The sequence below is a fragment of the Poeciliopsis prolifica genome, unplaced genomic scaffold (assembly GCF_027474105.1).
Source record: "Poeciliopsis prolifica strain line A6 unplaced genomic scaffold, Auburn_PproV2 SCAFFOLD033, whole genome shotgun sequence".
Classification (NCBI taxonomy): domain Eukaryota; kingdom Metazoa; phylum Chordata; class Actinopteri; order Cyprinodontiformes; family Poeciliidae; genus Poeciliopsis; species Poeciliopsis prolifica.
In genome coordinates this window covers 1,502,615-1,516,309 of record NW_026562408.1, presented here as the reverse complement: position 1 = coordinate 1,516,309, position 13,695 = coordinate 1,502,615, and the positions used below count along the sequence as shown (strand labels likewise).

General features: G+C 41.7%; 1 protein-coding gene across 14 annotated transcripts in view; it reads left to right on the top strand.

Annotated features, from left to right (window-relative positions):
- The window catches only part of rapgef6 (Rap guanine nucleotide exchange factor (GEF) 6), a 120,179-nt gene that overhangs the window by 50,705 nt on the left and 55,779 nt on the right, over positions 1–13,695 (top strand). Inside the window, exon 1 of one of the 14 annotated variants that reach the window (XM_055051375.1) lies at positions 3,677–4,877. The exons of the other annotated variants lie outside the window; for them this stretch is intronic. Within the exon in view, the coding sequence (XP_054907350.1) occupies positions 4,824–4,877 (54 nt within the window). The 5' untranslated portion in view covers positions 3,677–4,823. Of the gene's footprint in view, positions 1–3,676; positions 4,878–13,695 lie in introns of those variants that run through there. 14 annotated transcript variants of the gene reach the window in all.

Here is a 13,695-nt window from a genome sequence, read left to right as displayed (position 1 = left end):
TTTGGATAAAAATGGGGCTTTTTATCCGCTATGTTCAACTTTTTTTTTTCTTTTTTTTTTACAGTTTTTTTTAGTACGATTGTAATAAAACTACTTATTGCATGCAGAGCAGGCTGACTATGTTGGGTCAATCGAGTTGTTTTTTTCATTTCTCCTGCAGGCTTGGCCCTCTCTGAAGGCAGCGCCTGCAGAGACCAGTCGGAAAGGGAAGGGTTGATTTTTAAATAGCAGGAAGTCCTGAACTCATTCCCTCTGAAACACAGCAGAGGAATGAACACAGGATTATATCATAGTTTGTCAACCATAAACCAAACCACTGGCGTACCCCAAGGCTCAGTACTTGGTCCACTAATTTTAAATTTATTTATTAATGATTTTGTTAGGACATTGCAGCAGTTTTAACTCAACTCAGCATGAGCAGTGCTGCGCCCCACACTGACCAACTGCATCTGAACACCTAATATAAAATTATTTACTTTGGACTCTTTATCGGCTGAAAGAAAATGTTTGTTTTTGCCAAAGCAACTCAAGTGTATTTTTCTTTTATTCTGTTTCTAAATTATAAATAGCCCTAAAACTTCATTAGTGCACAAAACACTTGTCATGAAGAACTTTTTCAACATTGGAAAGCTTCGAATGCATGAACTCAGAATCACAATAACTCAGACCAAATCGTGGTTTTATTGTGGAGTCACAGAAGAATAAAAACAATGAGTTAAGAGACTAATATTTTAATTTCAGGCTTTTGTTCATATTGTGCAGGGGGCAATTTAAGGTTCGGTGTCCGTGTTTGTTGAAGTGGGATAAGTTTGAGCAACGTTGCTTTAGCTGGATGTAGGGTTGCATCAGTGTGTTGCAGAGCTTAAGTCAGATGACTGGTTTTAATTGGCCTGACAGAACAGATTTGATTTAAAAACCGCCTTTCACCACTCGCTGTAGGCTGGGACAGTAGACTGATTCACCTGGCCAACTGAATCCCAGTAGACCTTTGGTCTCAGCAGCTGCAGGGTGAAAGACATCCCCAAATATTCACACGGCACACCTGACCGTGCACACAAGACGCCTTGTGTCTGGCTGCGGCGCGCTGCACAGCATGTGTGGTTGTCTGCCGGCTGTTTCCTGTCATTTGTTGCCTGTTTAAATGGGTAATTTTCCAAAAAATGTTTAAATCACAATTCAACCTCCCAGTATGTTCTGTTTATTTTCATATTTGCATTATTGCCTTGCTGGTTTTAATCTCTTTTTTCCTTTTCTCTGCGTTGAAAACATTCACCTGACTTTACCCGACTCGTGTTCACACACACTGCTGCAGACAGACTGTTCCAGGAAACGTTTCCTGTGTGACGTCTATCCTGCTCGGTGTTTTGCTCACACGGTCCACATCTTCATGTTCAGTTATGCCTAAATGTGCTGAAATTTTGTGTGCGTTGTGCTGTTTTCATTTTTTCATTTTGTGTTCAGATCAGACGAACCGTCAGAGGCGACTGTCTCTTTAAAAACCGAAACATGTAGTACTTACTGCAAAATTAGCTTAGCTAATGTAGCTTTTACCTGCTTGCTAAGGCAGACATGTAGCCTAGGTGTTTGTTGCTACATGTACTTACATCTTACTTTACATTAAGAGTTTGTACGTTCTTCAGAAAGTCGGTTAAACATTGATTGTGTGCATCCATGAAGATCTTTATGTCACTCAGTAGTGAACTGTATCGTAGTAGGAGATTGGAAGCAGCTTCTCCACATCCTCTGACATGTTTCAATCCCTACAGGAGCCATTTTGTTTCTGTATCTTTGTCTTGCACGTCGGTCCAGAGTGTCCATATCCTTTCTTTCCATTGGTCTTGGCGCTGCGTTTGCCTACCAAGATGGCGCTGATCACTTCCAGATCAGATTTTTGGAAATTATAGATAAACTAAACATTGAAAAATGATTTCTTATATGCATCTAAACTGAAAACATTAATTTTTGGGGAGAAATCTTCAGCACTCTGTTGATGTTTTCTCATTGAATCACACTAACTTGTTTGTGTGGGTGAAAAGTCAGTAGGTATAATAAAAGTATCCATGCATTAGGAAGGCCAGATTGGTTTTAAGAGAGTGCTTCTGTGCAGTGTGTTAATTTGATTCTTTTTTCAGTTACCCATTGACTTTATTTGAGGAAGAAACAGCAGAAACTGCTTCTGTCTGTGGGCTTATTTATAAAGGCTGAGGCTTTGAAGCCCAGCAGAGCAGGCATGTATGCAAAAAGGAAGAGAGCTGCAGCTGGTGCAGACTTACACTTGCACACTTCTTCTTTTTAACGGAAGCACAGATATACTGCATGCACTCACTTGACAGGCCCCATCCATTAAGCCGAGAGTCTTTAATCCATTCAGTGATCTGTAATTTCATTCATATGAACTGGTGGGGTTTAATGGCTGAGTCTCTGCAGGTCTGTGTGTGTTTGATTCATCCTTTCATCCCAGTAACATTCTGCTCTGTCCACCGGCCTCCCATTTTGGTTTTCTGCCTCTTTCCCCGCGTCCCTCTCCGTCTCTCTTGTGTACATAGCGCTCCTCTGAAGGCTGGGCTCCATGTGCTCGCCTCCGATTGGTTGCTGAGGGGAGAGATGATGTCATTCCTAGTCGGGAGGTGTATTTCTCCTCGTTGGCACAGAACGCAGAGGAAAGAGATCCTGATTCAGAGCAGCTAGCTGAAACTGTAAAAATAGTAGCATGGAGCCAGAATGAGATGGTTAAAATAAAATATCAAACAATTTGAGTAAATTATTCCAATCCTGTTTCTGGCGTCTCTTCCTGTTGGGCTAATAATTAGCGCTTCTAATTGACAGACAGCTTCTATTGTCTCTGGTTGGAGATCCTCCCCCACTCTTTCATCTTTATTGTCCTGGTGTCATGAGCACAGTGCACTCTGGGTAATGCATGAAGAGCCGGGGAAAAAGGAAAATGGAAACACTTACTGATGCATTTTGTAAAAATAATTATAATGGGAATAAAAGCCATTTGTCAGGGGATAACAGCCAAGTTTCAAGGAATTATAAGTTACTTGAATCACAGTTTGAGTTCATTAAAGTCACTTCAGGATACTTAAAAAAGGGCAGTGATAAAAATATTGCGATATTTTTACAATTTAATTGAAAAAGAACATTTTGCTGTTTGTTTTGATTCTTATTCATTTTTTTAGTTTTTTTTTTGTAAAACGATGGTGCAGACGCAAAGCAGCCGGCTGGTGAGTTTTTCTAAACCTTCATGGTATAAAAAAGTGATTTTTACCACTTTCACATGTTCTGTTATATAAGAATCACAAATCAAGAAGAACGACCAAGAAGCTGCTCTTACAAAAAGCAGCTCTTGACTCCATGGCAAAAATGAATTAAACTCCAAATGGATTAAAGATTTTAAGATGCTTCTGATTGTTTATTGCCAGATTAATGTGGTCAAAATGAGAAACGACATCTTTAATAGGGTTTTGTGATTATATTCTTCATTATGAACTTCTGAGGATTTCAAAAGGCCGTTAAGTTTGTGTAGCTTTTTAAGGATCTATTGCCTTAAGATAAGTTGCTTAAATTTCTTCCTCATTTTTATCTATTAAAATGTAGGAGCAGAAGCAGATTTGTCCTGAAACGTAAAAATAAGCCTCAAGTTGCTTTTTCTTCTTGTTGGATAGACGTTGCTGTGATTTTGTTAAAGTTATTTTGTCTTTGTTAGCTTGAGATTTGTCAAGGTTTTGTCCTGCGTCTGTGTTTGCGTGAGTCTTAGACGTCAGATTCTGTTGCAAATCTTCCTGAGCCGTTTGTTCGGCTGCAGAGTCTGTCCTTGTATCTCGCTGGGATTTATCCCCCCTCCTCTCCTGCTCCGCTCCTTTCCTTTTCTCGTTTTTTGTAATTTATGCTCACAGAGGGGAGGGGATTTCCTCCATATACTTGGCTTTATGTTACCGGCAGATCAATAAACATGTTCCCTTGCTGTCCTCTCGATCTCCATCTCTTTCTATCTCTCCTTCTCCCGTCCACATCTGCTCAGTGGTCAATCCATTTAATGCAGTCCCCGCTGCTGCGCTGCTCTCGCTCGCCTCGTATCAGCCGCCTCCCCTGCCCCGACTCTCTTCCCGCCCTCTCCCGCTGCACAGGTGATGTCATTCTTTTTCAGCTGGATTCCCCTCCCTTCCCCTGCCTCTCCAGCTCCCACTCTCTCCTCCGCTTCCCATTAGCGGCAGACTCTTCTCCGTGCAGCATCCGTCCGCGGCGGCTTCTCTCTCCAAGGCTGGGGAGGGGGAGGAGGAACACCGGCGTGAGGAGCGAGCGTTAGCCACTGGATGGTTGGAGCTGGGGATTCGCCGGAGCGGGATCGCTGGGATCGCTGGGATCGCTGGGATCTGGCATGGAGCTGCACGCCGCCGCTCACGTTTCCATCGCTGGAGCTTTATAGTTGCAAAGAGACGGAGAAAGGAGTTTGTCAGATGCAGATGGTTCACGCCTTGTGGACTTGAACCCTGAGATGAAGTTTTTTCCAGCTTCTTACTGGATCTTTAGCAGGACAAAACTGACTTAACAGCCTTTTGACAAAAGTTTGCCAGGTTTAACAAATCTTTGTTTTCTTACTAAAACTTTCTTGCTTAAGTCGAAGCTTGCAAACTTTGGTTCTGCCTTGACTTGAACTACCTAATTAATACAAACGTCTTTTTCTTGAACGCATCTGGACGGTTCTGTTGCAGCAGAGAGAGAGAAAGAGTGGCGTCAGCCGTCCCCCTCTTATTTATTTCTTTCCTCCTCCTTTCGGCGAATAAGGGGAAACTTCCCCCTCTCCGGCTCCCTCCCGCGTGGAAATGGCTTTCCTGGTCCGTTGCTATGCCAACTGCCTGCAGCCGTGGTCCTCCAAAGTAAGCGATGTCGTAATCCCTTTTCTGGCCCGTTCCTGTGCGGCGCTGATAGGGGATCGGAGATGAGCATCTCAATTAATCGGCATGTTACATGAATAGATGTTGTCTGTTTAGAAATGCATGACTGCTCCGCTTTGCATTTGATTTAGAAACATGTTGGGGAGGGGGTTCGGTGGGTTGAGAGATGCACCAATCGAACCGAAACGTTGGAATCAACCAAGTTTTCTGATTGATGATTGAAAAACTGGCTCCTAAAAGCAACAGAAATGTTTTTTTCTGTGCATTAAATGCAGCAACAGTAGAATTTCCAACTATTTTCAGATAAGAATAAATTGATTCAGTAACTTGTCACATATCACTTTTTCCTCTTCTCTCATTTTGGAATCAGTCAAAGTGGTTCATTTGGAAAACTGATTGGTGGATCTCTAAAATCTCTTTTTAGGAGGGAAAGTGCATTAAAAAACATTTTTCTCTGTGTTTGTTTTTAGATTCAGTAACTGAGTAGCTGGGATGTTGTGGAGATTTTTTGTCTTTTCCACCAACGTCTCATTATTCTAAGCAGCTGCAACTCTGATTTAAGGGTTTCCAAAAATAATATTCAGAAAGCTCACCGCTCTGTTCCTCCGGCTTTAAATTTGTCTTTTTTCCCCTCTTATTAACAGTAAAGGGATTTAGTGTATTTATGCTGTGCAGATGGAGTCGCAGGCCACAGAGGAGCTGTTTGTCTGCACATTTACTCAATCTGAACTCAGATAGCTGCATTGTAGCTGACTTTATAATTAACAATTCCTTGGCCTAGTTTCAGTTTCTGAAAATAATCTGCCGGCGTTATCCTCTGCTGAACTTCTGATGATGTAAGGAAAGCAGCAGCAGTGATCGAAGCTGTCGCCTTCTCCATCGTTTGCTGTGTTTCATCATTAAGCAGCTGATTTATGGGAACGTGAACGCTCCGGTTGTCCTGATAGAATGAGTTTTGCATGGATCTCTGTTTGTCGGTCGCTGAGGGAGCGTCTTTCTGGACGCTGAAAGCCTCAGAGATGTTTGTCTTCGATTCTTCTTCTGGGATCAGGACTAATTAGGTCCCCGGAGATTAAAAAAGGAAGATAATTCAGTCTGAGGTGAAGCATCGTTGTTTGGTGGATTGTTACCTTTCATTCTTCCAACCCAAATCATGCTTAAGTTGGGGATGTAGTGGGACTTGAACATTATGCTTCAAACTGATTATCTATTGGATTCAATAGATTTTGCTAGAAATTATTGCGATAAACAATAATGTTGTAATTCAAGTGATATCCTTAATGCAGGAACAGATTCTTAAACATCAATAAACTTTCAATCCCTGTAAATATTTAACTGTGGAACTGGAAGTGTTAGTGTAAATAACAGTTGTTCTTCAAAAACAGGTTTAGTGAGACCAAAACGCCAGACTGAATATTTTAGCTGTTCAGTTTTTAGGAGAAAGAGAGAAAAAAACAACAGATTGGCTTTAATTAATCCTGTAATGAATTGATTAATTGATTTATTGCATCATTGATGTCTGAGTTTCTAAATTTTGATGAAAAGCTACTGATTACTTTTGACATATTGAGTAGGAATACATAATTTTACCCAAGTAAAAGTAAAAGGTAAATTTGATCAAAAAAGTTACTGAAGTAAATGTAATTGAGTAAATGTAACTAGTTACTACCCAACTCTGTCATAAAGGTGTTAAATTAAAAAATGGAAACTTTTCCACCTTCAGATGGTTTTCATTTGTTCTTCTTCATGTGCTTAAATGTGCAGGCGGCCATATTTACTTCTAAAAGTTAAAGTTTCAGTTATTCAGAGACTCCATGCGCTTGGTGCGCTTCTGTCCTGCCCTGCTATTAAATCCAGGGCAGCATTTAACTGTCAGCCAAGTGAAGCTCCCCCGCCAACATGCACATGGTCCAATTGCTATGCAACACAGACAATCTGATAATGCCAATGTTGTGCATGGATTATTGATCACTGAGAGAAGCAAAACCCTGAGAAGTCCTGGCATTCTTCTAAACATCCAGCCAAAAACCTAAAAAGAAGGTGTTAAAAAGGCTTCTACTAACAAACCCAAAGCGAAACTGGTTTCAGAAGGAGTTTGTTTGGTTCAGGAGACAGGAAGGAGCAGATGAGTGAGGATACAGCTGTCTGAAATAACAACAACTGCAGCCGCAGCAGTAACGGCAGGCTGGCGACAACAGCAACAGGCCCCATTATTGATGCTTAAATAATAGATGGAGATGGAGAGATGGAAAGGTAAAGGAAGGAGTGAACAAGTAGAAAATGGCAGAGGGTCCGCCTGAATATAAATTGGAAAAGAAGGGAAGCACGAAAAAGGAGGAAAAGATGGAAAAGGTTAGAAAAAATACAAATTCAACAGTAAATGCCAGTTTGCATTTTTCTACAGACACAATTACTAATTTTCTCCTTAAAACATGCGACATTTCCAAATATGAGTCCAAATTTAATGGTTTTATACCAAAAACCAAGGTGTCCTTATGAAATGGGACCTAAATTTATACATTGAATGGCATCCTAAAATCAGTTTCTCCAGTAAATAAACTGGTGAGTGACTGGTGTCTTTATTGGTCTCGAACAATCAGTCAGACAGTGAAACGTCCTCACAGTCCTAACATCTGTCAAACAAAATATTTTATCATTCTATAAAGCACCGACAGAACCGAACCAGGGGAGGGAGAATCTGACCAACTTCAAATCAACACATTTTTATCATGTTTTTCTAATTTATTTGTTTCAATGCAATTAAAAATAACTGAAGAATGAGGCTTCATGTGGGGAAACAAACGCAGCTCCACTGGCCTACATTTTCATTTCTATCATCTGATGCCAAGTTAATTATTCAATAACTTTCCTCAGATATTAGAAATCCGAGCAGGAGAAAAATGATTCTGCTACTAAACACAAACTTACAGACAAAACGTCCAGCGGTGTTAAAGAACAGAAATGCTAAATTACAATATTTTATTGAATGAATCAAAATCCACAAGGCTTGTTGATTTAACTGTACATTTGGCTGTATTGTTGAATAATTAATTGGGGATTCCTTTAATAACTGCTGGAAAAAATCTGATTCATCTGAGAAATCAGTTACAGTGGAAAAATAACAAACATCCAGTGAAATACTTTATTTATTCAACATGCATGGAATCGCTCTGCACCAGAATCAGATAGTAACTAGTTACATTTATTAAATTACATTTACTGGAGTAACCTGAAAAAATGTACTTGTAGGAGTATTTCATTTTCACTTTTATTTTAGTAATTTTATTATAAATTATTGTTGCTCTTACTTGCTTGATTGTGTTTCTGATTTAAATGATCCGATATTTTTCAAACGGAGTGAAAAAGGCAGAGCGTCAGACCCAGTTTATTCTGATTAAGACTTGAACGCCTCACGTTTTATATTCTCTTGATGCTCAGACCAGCAAACACAACATCAAATAACTTCTAAGTGTTCATCTTTTTTTTTTTTTTTTACAAGTAATTAAAGTTTATTTTTATAGCATCTTCCATTTGGAGCAAATATTAAATATCTACCTGCTTTAGAAATTAGAATAAATAGTAATTTTAAATATTTTTACATGTTATGCACTTCCCTTTGTGTTTTCAGGTCATAAATGAGCCTCTTTAGAAATACAGTAACAGATTAAAGAAGTCATGGATGCATTGACAACCAACAAATATTTGTCTTTATAGACTTAAGAAAATAAGTAAAGAATCACAAACCTCAGCTAATATATGGCTGAAAAACATATTATAAGGGTTTCATGACAGTCAAACATTTTTTGTTTTAAATATCAGAGCAATCCAAAACGCTCGAAACACTTCAACCGCACATTATTAAACGCGCCGCCGCGGCGCCACCACCGCCGCGCCGCCGCCATGCCACCACCGCCGCGCCACCACCGCCGCAGCGCCACCACCGCCGCGCCGCTGCCGCAGCGCCACCACCGCCGCGCCGCCGCCGCCATGCCACCACCGCTGCGCCACCACCACTGCCGCGCCGCCGCCATGCCACCACCACCGCCGCGCCACCACCGCTGCGCCGCCGCCATGCCACCACCCGCCGCGCCACCGCCATGCCACCACCGCCGCGCCACTACCGCCGCGCCACTACCGCCGCCAAGCCACCACCGCCGCCGCCACTACCGCCGCCCCACGCCACTACCGCCAAGCCACCACCGCCGCGCCGCTGCCGCAGCGCCACCACCGCCGCCACGCCACTACCGCCGCGCCACCACCGCCGCCCCCACCGCTGCGCCGCCGCCACGCCACTACCGCCGCCGCGCCGCGCCACTACCGCCGCGCCCCACCGCCGCGCCGTCCACATAGACTTTGAATGTAAACCAGACTCTCCTGACGCTCAAATCATGATTGGTTTGGTCGAACACGATCTGAGTGCGTTCACACTGAGGCTGCGGTGTGAACGCAGCATCAGCCTGCTGTCAGTCATGGAAAGTATATTTACATAAAACTTGGTTCCCTGATAGCATGGATGAGTTGACTGAGTCACTTTTGGTGGCGTGCGTGTTGGACCTTCGTCAGGTGAGGTTTCTGCCCCTGCCTCTTCACGTCAGACTCGGCTGCTTCCCTTCGACCTCGGCCCCACGGTGGGGCAGCGGGACTGACAGGATCCGCACCGAGTCCGAACCCAGTGTGGCCTCTGAGCTCAAAGAGGCAGCGAGTGCCTGAGCCGCTCAGACAACAACACAAGCAGAGAGATGTGGGATTTTGAACATGAACCACGCAGAGAGCTTTCAGCATGCCGAGGGAGCGCTGGGATATCATATGCACAGGAAGTGGGGGTGATAAGGATCAATATGGATTGCATTTAGCCAGGCCATGCTCCACTCGCCTCCCATAAGTCATAAATTACCATTCAGTCCTAACAATAACAGACACCATTACTAATTTTCTCCTTAAAACGTGCGACTCTCTCCCCTCCTGTTTGCTGTTCTCTGTTCCTTTAGCTGAGGGTTTATAATCACATATTCAAGGTTTTGCAGCTCTGTTGAAAGTTGTAAGCTGAAAAATTGTTGTAGGATTTAAATGGCCTCTTGGTTAAACTTGTTTTTGTCTCTTTCTCATGTTGAGAGATAATTGCAAAAGCTGTTCAATAAAACAGGATTGCGCTGCTGCAGCTCTATCTGACTCCTTCGTTGTGAGCATGAAGCTGTCATGCTTTTTACACTGAATAAACTGAAAGCACTACTCCGATTTTTCATTCTGAAAGCAGTAGTTACTCAGTTTTACTGTAGAGAAGTGCTCTCTTTGTCCAGTATGCAAACATTTTATGTTTTTATAGCTTCCCTTGTGTAATAAAACTAACCTAAACTTATGGAGGTTTTGGGAAAAGATTAATTATCTCACTTCTTTTTCTAATATCAATCTGCAAAATGTTGCTCTGGTACGACTAAATAAAATCCGCTAATCAAGGAAAAGTATAAAGTTGCCATTACTCCAGTAAGAATCAGTAACTGATCAATTTATAATATTTAGAAATTACATCCAAAATGTAAAGTTAAGTGGAAATTTGGTGTTTTAAGGACCAAAATGACAATAATTCATATAAGAAACAAAAAATAGCAAGAATCTTTTCCAGATCAGTTTGTTTCATTAAAAAACTTCAGAGATTTTCAGAGAAAGTGCAGGTGTGTGTCTGAGCCTGGTGAGTTTTGGTTAAATCATAATTTATAAACTGATCTCCAGTTGTTCTGGAGTAGAGCGGTATAAAACTAAATGTTGGTTCCAGTTGTTCTGGGTTTAGTTCCAGATTTGTACAGTATAAAGCTAAATGTTAGTTGGTTGGTTGGTTCTCCATGTTTGAAAAGTGTTGTACATATTCCAGTCATTGTCAGAAACCCATTTGTTCTGCTTATGATGCTTGAACCTGAACAGTTTAACTGCTTTAAATCCACACAGGGTTGAAATCATGCAAACTGTCCAGCACTCAGTGAAGCTCACATATGTTACTCAAACTCCAGCTACTATCCCCATCCATCCTTCAAAACACACACGCATCCATGTGCTAATAGTCCCACCACTTAGTGCCCCCAGCCCACATTATCTCACTGCTATTGATCCACATCCTCTCGTCAACCAGAGAGCCTTTACTGGGTAATTTTCAAGGGCATTTATAAATACAAGATTGGGTGGCTGGGTTGATTTCTCTGCGGCTCTTGGTGAATTGCTGAGTTAAACAAAGAGCAGGATGGTGAATGTGTTTTGCTCCTCAAGCTCTTATAGCAAAGGCTGTTATTATTTTCTATCAAATTGAAGGCTTTTCCAAAAAACCTTTTTTTTTTTGGCCTAATCCAGAAGCAGAGGAAGGGCTGAGCGTCTCATAAAATACTGCAGTTCAAGTCTGGTTGAAAAAGTTAATTTCCCCTCCTGACTCTTGTTGTTGTGCCAGAATCACAGTCAGCCTCGTCTGGTCCAAACTATGTTGGCCGACAGAGCAGAAACGCGATCCAACACTAACAAAACCTCCCCAGGAGAACCGCAGGGTGGAGCTGGCCCTCCAGCCGCGCTGCGGGTCAGCCTGCGCCGGTGCCAGCGCCGCGCTGTGCGAGTGCGGCTCGGTTGCATGGAGAAGCATCGTTGATTGGCCCGCGGTGCAGGAAGCATCTGCTAGCAGAGGGAAGCCTCAAGGTGCTAAGTTTTATGTAACTCTGGGTGTTTTTTGTGTAACAGTTCATGTGTTGGTGTGAAGTGTTGTCGTGTATCCGGGAGACCCGACCCTGGCCCGCCTTCCTCTGGGTCCCAGACAGACACCTAGCAGCGTCCTGTAGCACACAGGGGACAAAAAGACAAACCGAAGCCTCGTCAATCAAATTTTATTTGTATAGCAACAAAGTCCAGAGTGTTTTACAGCATAAAAACACAAAACTCTACGATTTCCAAGTGCCATCATCTAAATATTGGTGAATATTTCATTTATAACATTTCAACATCATTTCCTACCAGGCAGCTTTTTAGTCTGGATTTCAAGGAACTCGGTGTTTCGGCTGTTTTACAGTTTTCTGGAAGTTTGTCCCAGATTGTGGGAGGTTGATACAACAACAGCAGATCTTTAATCATCTTTAACAGAAGTACTTTAAAGTTTCTTCTCTGAGCTCCAGGGAACCAGTGGAAGGACTGAATAGATTTTTGTGTGATTTGACCTTTCGTCCAAACGTAACCTCCGTTTAAGATCACTAAAGACGATTGATGGTAAAACCTCCGGCCAAAGAGGAGATTTATAATGCGGTACAGTTTGTCCATGCAGTGGAGGAAAGATGGCTGAGGATTTTACGTTAGTTCAGACTGAATCCACTTTTAATAACGGCTCCAATATGTTGCGTTGCGATGGATAAATAGAGATTGGACATCAACCGCCACATTCTGGGTTCAACAGTCGTCTTGTGTTTTATTAACTTTATATTCCAACCAGGTATGTAAAAGTAGTTCAACCTTTCTGTCTGAATCTCCTGGCGCCATGTTTGATTCTAAACAGGAAGTGGTGGTTGTTTTGAAGGATTGTGATTGGCTGTTTAGCTTTGGCCTATGCTGCCCCCTATGGGTGTGGCATCTTTCCTACAACAGTTTGTGTGGATGAACAGTTTTCTTAAAATCAGGTGCGGAAACAGAAGTTTATGCTACAATGTTTCAAAAAGACGAGGCTTTTTAAAACATTTCTTGTGTTTTTTTATCTAAAAATATTGTACATTAATAAAGACTGATTAATTAAAATTACGTGTTGTTGCCTCTATGCAATTTATTGCCTTTCAAGATGACATGTCTGTTCTTGGAGTTGGATTTTATCAAATAAATTTCCCTCAGAAATGTGACTTACACTCCGGAGCGACTTATGGTCCGGAAAATACGGTAAATATAATATCAACACAGCAGTGAAATTATAAGGAAACTAGAAGGGAATAAAAATGCTTCTTTTTATTCCACTAGGAGTAAAAATGTTGGTTTTGTAACCAAAATGTTTAACCAAAAACAATGATGTCGTTAGAAAGAGAAAACATATCCAGGTCACAAAAAAGACGATGAATGCAATCACAAATTGGATAAAACTCAAATTATATTTAACTGGACTTTTATACCCTGGTTAGCTCATTATGGCCTTTTAAAATGCAATTTGGCATCTTTTCTCCTATTTAGACACAACATAATGTCCTTTTTTATGTTTTCTGTTAAATCTTGAGATAAATCTTGGACAGAAATGGCATAAATGCACAAAATAAATCCATCCTACTGGTTTCTTTCTTTCATCTAGTCCAACACTGGTGCAAAAGTCACAGGCCGTTGGCAGAGCTGATCCAATTCAGCGTCCTGTCTGTCACAATACTGGCGCTGCTTAGTGTTGAAGCTGCCAGCTAATGGCTGCTGATCCGCTCCAGAAACTCTGCAGCCCAATCTCTGCCCAGGCCAGGAACTTAACAGCCAATGATAGTCGCACCTTGCAGCTCCCTCGCCAACTCGCGCCAAATCACAGGATGAGTGTCGTCCTCTCCACTGAGATAAAACTGGATTTCAGGGAGTTTCTCAGCTAATTTGTTGCTATGCAAAATTCTTTCCATGCTGCTGAAAACATGTTGTTCAACTACAGATGAAAACAAGAATTGCAAATATGCAAATGTTTTTGTTGTTTGCTGAAAATGCAATATCTAATATGAAGGGAAGTTTTGGATTCAAAGTTTTGTCCATTTGATGTTCCACATGTAAACAAAGCAGACCACCAACAATGGAGAGAAATTTGAATTAATTCAAATCAGCTGCCAATAAAAGCAAC